Consider the following 9,948-nt stretch of genomic DNA (forward strand, 5'->3'; position numbering starts at 1 on the left):
CCTAAGCCAGGCATGGTGGCACACACCTGTAACCCCAGTACTTGGGAGGCAAAGACAGGTAGATCTCTGTGAGTTTGAGGCCAGCCTGTTCTACTAAGCAAGTTTCAGGACAGCCAGAGAAACCCATCTTGAAAAACTAAAACAAACAAACAAAACCCTAAAAGAAAATAGCAATAGCAACAACACAACCACCGAAACCTAAATAGACCACGAAACCAGCTTCCCATGTCTGCCCCTCTGGAGGAGGCCTGGTGGGTGGTGGCATAACTCAGAAGCTGACATTGAGCGACTACATGGGAGGAATCTCTTTCTTTTCCTGACACCGAAACACTCCAGACTGTTTCTGGTCCATGTTAAAAGGATCCGCCTCACCTGGCCTGGGAGATACAGGTAAGAATGCAAGGGAGAATTGGTATTGAAACTTATAAAAAATATTTTTCCCTATTTAAGAAGTAATACATTTTTAGTGTAGAAAATAATGACAAACACACTCATAAAGCAGGAAAAACAAGCAGTAATAGTTAGCTAGAAATATAGCGATTTTTAAAATACAGCATTTTATTGAGTTTTGGAGACTGTGTACAATGTATGTCACTGATATTTGCCAATAACTCTTTCAGGAAATAGATTCAAAGCGAATCTTGGGAAACAGCATCATTTTTGGCGGCTGCATACCACTCTACTGGGTGTTGGCATTGTTCTCGGCTTGACCAGCTCTTGCACTGGCCCTTTAGGCTGCTGGCAGGATTTCAGAGTTATAAATTCAAGTCATAAAGTATACTTTTATGCAGAAGTCTTTGTGCATAATGCTATTCATCCCCAAAAATTCTTCTAGGACCCACACCAGCAGTCAGTGGGGACCCCCCTTACATCCTTCCTAACATGGAAACCACCATCACCCCCAGGGTGAGTTTTGCCAATTCAGCCTCTCCATGCAAGTCTGCAGACCGAATCCCAGGCCGCGGCAGCTGGCAGCGCTTGAATCCCAAGGTTTCTACTGTTACTCTGCTGTCCTTGGAAGGGTGTGACGCAGGGTCACCAAGGAGGAAAGAATCTTGCACATGAACGATGCCGGTAAGGAAAAGCTACAGGCCTTATCTTAATCTTGTTTGATCTTTACCCCCAAAATTGAAGCTAAGATACCTCAGATGCCTCTGAGATAAAAAGAAAAGTGTGTTCAAAGTTGGAAAGAGGCCACAGTAAGGGCTCCTGAACTGGGAACAAATAGCCCACAAGGTGGCGCTGTTCCCCCTCCAAGTATCAGAGGCCTGGCTGAGTTCCCGAGAGAAGAGGCTGGAACCTGAGGTAGAAGGGACTGGCGAGAGGTCCTGGGTGGGAGGTGTTTGTTTTCTTTTCCCTTGCACAGTCTCTTCATTCAATCAGCGACCCTTTTGTCCCTACATCCCTCCCCATCACCCACAATGATTTTACCTTGGGTGTCTTGCTCCCCCTGCCCTGTCCTCTGTCCCAGGCAGGGCAAGTCCCCCCCCCCACAACCCCACCCCCGCTGCTCTCCTCTATTCCTCCCCACCTCCCCCAGAAAGGATTTTATATCGCTCAGGTTTGCCTTGAACCACGGTAGAGCCAAAGATGACCTTCAATGTCTGGTCCTCTATCTTCCAGCCTGGAGCTGGGATTCCAAGCGCTCATGCCTTTTGTGGTTTATACAGCTCATGCCTGTCAGACAAGCACTGTGCCAACTGGGCTGAACCTATGCCTCTTACATCCCCACCCTCCCTTCTCTTTTTCTCCCATGTAACTGGCCTTCATTTTAAAAGGTGTTATGTACTTATTTATATATTTACTAAGATCCTGGGTGCACTTTCAAAGCGCAGAGGCAGAAAGCTGGGGATGTAGCTCCAGTGTTAATTAGCGCGCGCGGGGAACACACACCAGGACCCGGTTCTGCCTCCAGCATCAAAAACCAAACCAACCAAAAGTGGACTCTTTAGATTCCTAGATTAGTTTTCCTTGAGGTGGGGGGGAACCCTAAAAAACAAAGATTAAATTATTTTCCCTCTTAAATAAGACTCCTGTCTGTCTGTCTGTCTATCTATCTATCTATCTATCTATCTATCTATCTATCTATCTATCTATCTATCTATCTATCTATCTAATGGGTCACTGGACCGGGGTAGTAACTGATAATCAGTATGTATTTGATGCACTGATATTCAGGATTGTAAATCAATCTGTATCTGAGTGATGGAAATACAGCACCGATTTAGTACCCAAGCACCAACTACCATGTAGTGAGATTGTGTGAAACCTGAGCCTTCTCCTGTGACCATGGGCTGGTGCGCATGTGTCACTGAGTGTCCAAGAAGACGGTGAAAACATCTGATTTGGGAGGGGCGTCTGTGGGTCAGGGCTAGGAGAGGAGGTGGAGACCTGAACAAACCCACCCTCCAGAACCTGTCCAGTCAGCTGTTGCCAGGCAGGTACACCCTAGCAGGAAACACAGTTGCTCTCCCTCTTGAACCACTGTATAGCCAAAGATGACCAGATGCAGGCCAAGATTTGGCATTTTAAGCTTTATCCCATGGAAACAAACATCCCTGTTTTCAGAGAAAAGTCTTTCAGGCAGCCCCAGGAGGCAATTGAGATCTCTCTGGGGCTTTTGAAGAATGCCAGGGAGCCAAACTCTCCACCTCACACCTCTCTTTAAAAGATATCTGGTTATGGAGAAGTAATCCATCACTGTAGAAAACTGGGAAACATAGAGGGTGATCAAGAAGGAAATAAATTATAACTCTTCTTCTCTTGATACCTTTCACTTATTCCCCAAAATGGAAATCACAGCAAAATTCTCTCTTTGCATAACCAAAGGCTTCAGGTGGAAGGCCTCTCTGGTTGGAGGCAGCAGGCTTCCTCTCAGTGTGGAGGCCCCGTGTCTTCACATTTGGCCTACCCTTTGAAACAAACCACTTTTATCCCATTGGTAATATTGTCTGAGGTTTAAAAAAAAAAATGAGTAGCTTGTTGGTAAATCTGTAGGTGGTACCAGAGAGACACAAGGGCACACAGATAGAGACAGCTTCGTTTCCACAGGTACCCTCAGTAGCCTTTGCTTGTTCGCTTTCTTCCTCCCTCCCTCCCTCCCTCCCTCCCTCCCTCCCTCCCTCCCTTCCTTTCTTCCTTCCTTCCTTCCTTTTTGTATTCTGTTTCTAAAAATAGTGTTTCCCTGCTTGCTGTTTTTGGTAAAGTACAAATCACATTTGAAAAAACCTTTTTATAGCTGTTACATAAACGTTCTCCAGAGTGTCTCTTCCGGTACTCTGGATGGCTGTGGATGCAAGCAGAGAAGGGAAGGCAGGGTGGGCTGCGACGCTGCTCCCAGCATTGGCCCCAAAGAAGCAGGTGACCACGCTGTGCTCGATGAGGGCTTCCTACTCCTTTTCTTCCCTGAAAGCTGTGAAAAATGACATCCGTCCTTTTAATGCTCAATTTCAAATTATGTAAATCTGACATTAGCCAAGGCATATTTTCTTTATCATTCCCATGGTCATGGATGGTAAATCTCTCATACTTTTTCCATGTAGGAGATTTCAACCTTCTTACACTGTGAACAACATTTTCATTTGCAGAAGGCTAGGCTACGCCTTGCTCTCCTGGGACTCATGTGGCTTGTGGACACAGGTTAGCTAGACTTTATAAGTATTAAATGGTGCAGTCTGCTCTAAAACAAGTTTTATTAACTTTAAAATATTTTGTGGGGCTGGGAGATGGCTCAGTGGTTAAAGTGCTCGTCATGCAAGCATGAGGACCTGACTTCAGATCCCTTAGAACTCAGAACAATGTCAGAGGGCTAGCTGCGACTTCCCTGCAATTCCAGCACCCGGGCAAAGCAGGCATTGCTTGGGGCAAGCTGGCCCAAGTGAGCTCTGGCTTCAAGTTAAAGACACTGCCTCAATAAATAAAGTGGAGAATAATAGAGGAAGACTTACAACGTTAACCTCGAGCCTACACACGCGCGCACACACACACACACACACATGCACACACAAGAACATGAATATGCACATCACATACACCTGAGGAAAGGTGGTTGCACAATTGTCTTATGTACACCACTAAAGAAGCCCTCACAGCTCTATCACCAGTGGTTTCAGAGTTTCTGTTAGCATTTCTGCAATCCTCCTGTTGGTGACGCAGGTTTCCTTTCCACAACTTCTGAGCATAACTTCTGTCAATAATCCACGATGCTGCAGTGTACATATTCAGTGTATGTCCTAGTGAGCATCCTTGATTATTTCCTGAGTTAAATTCTTTCAAATATACACTAGTTAAAGTTTACTATTTGAGACATTCATTGCCATCCTCAATTTCCCCTCTCAACTCCTCTTGTCCTACCTCTTCATGTCCTCTTCTCCATTTCCTCTCTCTTTTTCAATTTGATTCGAAGTTATTTCATTTTTAAGTTTTATTTTATTATTTTATATGTGGAGGGATTTTGCCTGCGTGTACATCTGTGCACCATTGTGTGTTCCTGGCGCCCATGGAGGTCAGAAGTGGACATTGAGTCCCTGAGACTATAGTTTTAGGTGACTGAGTGTTGCCATGTTGTACGGAACAAAACTTGGGTCCTTTGCAAGAACAGCCTGTTCTTTGACCTGCTGAGCCTCTCTCCAGGCCCCTTGATTCTATTTTAGATGGCACGTTGTCTTTCCTTTATTGGAACAAGATGACTGAGATGATCAGTGTGCACAGGAGTTTGCTGTGGCTCACAGATTGGGAGGTCTCAGATCAAAGTTCTATGGCTCATTGCGTTGGCGTTTTGGTAAGGTTGTCATGGTGTCATGGTGGTTTAGGTAAGTTGTCATGGTGGAAGACTGAGGGAAAAATGGAGGGGCACAGACTTGTGGGTCTTTCTCATTGGTTCTTCTCTTAAAGATTCCAGAACCTTCTCTCATGCCAATTGGAGGTGCGAATGTTTAACACATTGGCCTTTGGTACACATCCCATAGCAAGTGACATTTAAAACTTGATTAATTTCTGCCTGTGCTTGGTTATTTAGAATTAGAATTTTTGCATTTTGATTAGTCTTTAGTGACCTTGCTAAATGTTCTTGCTTGCTTTAATAATTTTAATAAACAATTAAAATATTATAATAAGCATACAGTAATTATCTCCATATAAAATCTGTTGAGTCTCTAGGTCGATAGTTATATTAACTGCCAGTAATGAATGACAGTTTAATTTATTCTTTTTTGAACTTTTATAGCAAATTCTCACTGAATAAGTATTTGTTTTTTCTTGCCTTAGTGCTCTGGTAGGGACTTTTAAATCTGTGTTGTGCAAACACGGTAAAATTGTAATTGTCACTTTACTTTTAAATAAGTTTGGTGTTTGCTGTAGTTTATTGTGGTGCAGAGTTTGCCAATCAGAGAAATACACTTTTCTTCCTTGTTTGTGCATTTTTACTGTGAATGATGCTAAGTTTTGTTAGAATATTTTGTCTGTGTAAGCAATCATGTGTTTTTCTTATTTAATTTGTTAGTGTGATAAGTTGTTTTATATACAAACATTTTCTTCTCTTACCAACAATTCATTTTTATTTTATGTGTATGTGTGTTTGCCTATGTGTATGTGCACCACATGCATGCAGTGCTTGGGCATCCAGAAGGGGAGTTACAGCTGTGAGCAACTATGTGGGTGCTGAGAATTAAACCTGTGTCCTCTGCAAAAGCAAGAACTGTTAACTTCTGAGTGGTCTCTTTAGCCTTGGCTTTTTAAAAAAATCAACATGTATTAATTGTTGTATAAGTGATAAGTTCCATAATAACAATTTAACTCACCCTTTAAAAGGCAGGTGTTAACCTCAATTTTGCACATAAGAAAATAGGGTTACAAGAGGCTAACCAATTTGCTCAGTACACACAGCTGTGTGTTAGGTTTAGCTTTTGAGCCCAACCCTGATCCATTTCCAATGACTTTCCATTTACACTATTGTCACTCAGAATATATGCCCTTCTGGGGGAGGACCAGCACATTGTTCTAAGATTCAAGAGATGTGTGTGTGTGTGTGTGTGTGTGTGCATGTGTGTTTTGAGAGTTGTGGGACACATTGGGTAGGTGTTAATAATGTAAAAGAGCCTCAGAAGTTCCAGTGCTATTAGACTGACAGAGTTTGGTTGCTAGGCATGAGGGAGGAGAAAAGGGGAATGGAAAATGTCAAAAAGAAAGAGATGAAAAAGTAAAAGAAATGACAAAGCAAAGAAGGCCAAACTTGGCCTGCATTTCTTTGGGGTGAAGTTCCAAGCTTCTGAAAATCCTTCTCTGCTGAGCTCTGGGATTGGGCTGTCTACTTGGTGAATCTGCTGTCACTGCTCTAAGGTATCTAGACTGGGGCAAATGCTGGTTGTCCCTTAGAAGACACCCATCTGATGTGGGAGGTCCTTCTGTATATGTGTTGCTTTTATTGGTTAATGAATAAAGAAGCTGCTTTGGCCTGTGATAGGGCAAAGTAAAGATAGGTGGGAAAACTAAACTCAATGCTGGGAGAAAGAGAAAGAAGGCGGAGTCAGTGAGATGCCATAAAGCTGCCAGAGGAGACAAACATGCCAGGACCTTGCTGGTAAGCCACAGTCATGTGGCAATACACAGATCAATAGAAATGGGTTAATTTATGAAGTAAGAAGTAGCCAATAGGAAGCTAGAGCTAAAGAGCCAAGCAGTGATTTAATGAACACAATTTCTGTGTGGTTATTTCAAGTCTGGACAGCTGGGAATGAAAGAACAGCCTCTGCCTACAAATTGTTACCAATATGGTCAACTAAATCCACTTAAAAATCTGAGAGAGCTTAAAAAGGAATTCCAGACACAAAAAAGCCAAGTTTAATGCAGCTTCTTGCTCTGTTTGCTGACAGAAAGCAGAGATGTGGCTCTTTAAGAGGTTTCTTGACTCAGTTTTTGTAGGGACATAGCCCCACCCATTGGGGGCGTGTTCGCCTCGGGCTAATGTTTACGGATAAATCTGCCGGGCGTGAGCCCAGCAGGCCCTTTTCTTTTGCTCCGCTTTTCATCCACAGAATAGTCTTCTGCAGTTTTCTCTTCATTTTTAAAATATCCCATGGAGATATTCTGCCCACCGATCACGATTTCACCTCTGGGGTTTGGCTTATCATGAACTGTGTAACCACCTTCCTGCCAGTCTTTCAGCTTAATTTCACAGCAAATAAGAGGAGCTCCAACTCTTCCAGTAGTATAGTCAGTAACTTCAGTAACTGTGCCAGCACCGCATGACTCTGTCAGTCCATATCCCTGGCCAATGGGGCAGCAGAAGCAGACATTCATGAACCGGTGTGTCTGTGGAGACAGCGGGGCCCCACCAGACAGCATCATCCGGACATTCCCTCCCAGCAAGGCCTTCACCTTTTTGAAGAGTAAGAGATTACAAAGAGGTGCATCATATCCTTTTTTGATTTGTTCTAATTTGTAATCATATCCTATTTTGAATAGAGTTTTCTGAATATAATTCATCTCCTGAACCTTGCTCATAACATTCTTATAAATTCTATCCATGATTTCCGGAACAGCAGCCATAAGAGTGGGTTTCAGTACAGTACAATCACCTTTGCTTCCCTTCTTGATTTTGCTGGACTGGTCAGATAATGTAAGTGGAGAAGAATAGCCAATCCTACAGCCGTAGGTAAAACAAGATATCTCCGCTGTCAATTCCAGCACATGAGCCAAAGGTAAGTAACCAATGTATGTGTCTTTTGGGCCTAGTCCAGGTATTCTTTCACACTGGCCTGTCATTCCAGCTATCAGATTGCTATGATGCATCATCACTCCCTTGGGTCGGCCAGTAGAACCACTGGTGTACATGACAATGGCCATGTCTGAAGGAGTTGGTCTATTTGGAGGAATGCTTGAGTTTTCTGGCTTGGATCCCAACTCTTCTACTGATTGCATGCTGTGAATCTCAAACCCTTCAGGGTACTCTGCTTTATTGATAGTCTTATTATCCACATAAATGATATGTTTAACACAATTGATTTCTAATAAGGCCGCCTTCAGTTTGCTTTCCAGAAGTTCAACACTAGTAATCAGATAGGAAGCCTCAGATTCATTTAGTCCATGAACTACAGCCTCTTTGCCAAGTGTGGCATATAAAGTCACGAGGGGAAAGTTGTACTTGAAGCAGGTCTGTGCTGCAATCATCCACTCAGCCCTGGTCTCACAGAAAATGGCAATGGTGTTCTTGGGCTTCAGTCCCAGTGCAGTGAGTCCACTTCCAAAGTTATTCACTCTGCGGTTCACTTCCAGATAGTTTATCCATTTATAATTCCCGAGAATTAACTTCTTAAAAACCTTTCCATTGGGCTGCATTTCGTTTTCTTCACTAAGGATTTCCCTGGTCCCAAGGCTGTCCTTCTTTCCAAACTTGGCTACGGCATGGTCAAATAATTTATCCAGAGTGTCTGCTCCAGGGATGTCTATGACAGCTAGTGAGTCGAAGTGCGTGACAGAGCGATATGGACTTCCAGGTTTGTCTGAAGTGGGCTTAGCTTTTATTCTCTTTGCCATAGCGTTTTTCTTCTTGGCATTGGTGAGAAAATACCATGGAATAAATATAAGGGCACTGTATATTGTTATTAACAAGTGGACAGGCAGCAATATAATGGTGAGCACATTTAGCTTAAGTTTCATAGTGGAAAGGCTTCTAATATGGCGCCTATTTGTTGTTATTCTTTGGCTTCTGAAAGCCTTAGGTTTCTGGAGAAGGCAATAATGGAAGCAGTAGCAAGAGTAGCAGTATAGCCAAGGCAGGTCAATTTTAGTGATACAGATAAAAGTTAGTAATCTTTGGAAGCCGACAATAAAGTACACAGATGTCTTCTTTCCCTTCTAAGAAGAACAGGTATGTCTCCCGCGATTTGATTCCAAGGTTGCTGCCTCGTGCACCACGTCTCTGCCACTCGATCCGGCCTTAAGGGGAAGGAAGCTCGCAGAGACGAACCCGCGTGCCCGCTAGCTCCGGAGCTGCCCATACCTCAACTTCTGACAAAGATACAGAATATCCCTAAGTGGATGAAACAGGATTGTCTTATCTTGCCAAGACAGGGTAGGATAGTCCTAAGAAAGTTCCTTGCCTTTAATAATGGTATGCCAGTTATGTTAGGCCTTAGCCAAAGTTGGTTGACTCAACATTGCAAACGAGACTTTGGGTGATTGCCCAGGTAGTCAGTTGTCTCTGTCAATTGTTGCACATTTTTGGATATCTCTCGATTGTTAAGTAATATTTATTCCCTTCTCAGATCTTTGACGGAGTTGAAGATTATATAATTGTAGTTACTCTCTATGTTATTTAGACTCCTTGAGATAGAATGTTTAGCAAAAGTTTTGTTCTCAATATTGTTTGTTATATTTATTATTTGTTATTATTGTATATAGTTGTATTTGGTTTGGTTTTATCTTATTTAGACAAAAGGGGGAGATGTAGGGACATAGCCCCACCCATTGGGGGCGTGTTCGCCTCGGGCTAATGTTTACGGATAAATCTGCCGGGCGTGAGCCCAGCAGGCCCTTTTCTTTTGCTCCGCTTTTCCGGTACACCGCGGGAACCTTTGGTCCTGTAAGTTTATTTCCTTATTAAAGCTGTATATATCTATATAATCTGTCTACATTCATTTGCGCCACCACAAGTTTTAGCAGTTAAAAACTATGTGGCTTCTTTAAAAGTGGTGGCTTCTTGATTTGCCAGCACAAATGACTCTTACTCCTTTGGGAGGTTTGGCTATAGAGCATTTAAATACGGTCTGTGAACATTGTGTTACAAATTACTTAATAGTGACACAGACCCACTGGGACCCTGGATCTGGGGTGGAGAGAAAGGCTCTCAGAGATAATGAACATGCTTCTGCCATGTTGGGCTGGGTGGAGCAAGCAGGCAAGACTGTGGAGTTGGTCCTAGCCATGGGCACTTAGCATTAAAAAAAAAAG

General features: G+C 43.1%; 1 protein-coding gene across 1 annotated transcript; it reads right to left on the bottom strand.

Moving 5' to 3' along the window:
• Window positions 1–289: 289 nt before the first annotated feature.
• Window positions 290–8,987, bottom strand: Acsl4 (acyl-CoA synthetase long chain family member 4). The gene is made up of 3 exons (XM_057761311.1): window positions 8,836–8,987; window positions 7,001–8,544; window positions 290–377 (listed from the first exon to the last, which is right to left on the bottom strand). The coding sequence occupies exons 2-3, from the start codon at window positions 8,530–8,532 to the stop codon at window positions 290–292; spliced, it is 1,620 nt and encodes a 539-aa protein (XP_057617294.1). The 5' UTR covers window positions 8,533–8,544; window positions 8,836–8,987.
• Window positions 8,988–9,948: the final 961 nt, after the last annotated feature.

The sequence above is a fragment of the Chionomys nivalis genome, chromosome 2 (genome assembly GCF_950005125.1).
Source record: "Chionomys nivalis chromosome 2, mChiNiv1.1, whole genome shotgun sequence".
Classification (NCBI taxonomy): domain Eukaryota; kingdom Metazoa; phylum Chordata; class Mammalia; order Rodentia; family Cricetidae; genus Chionomys; species Chionomys nivalis.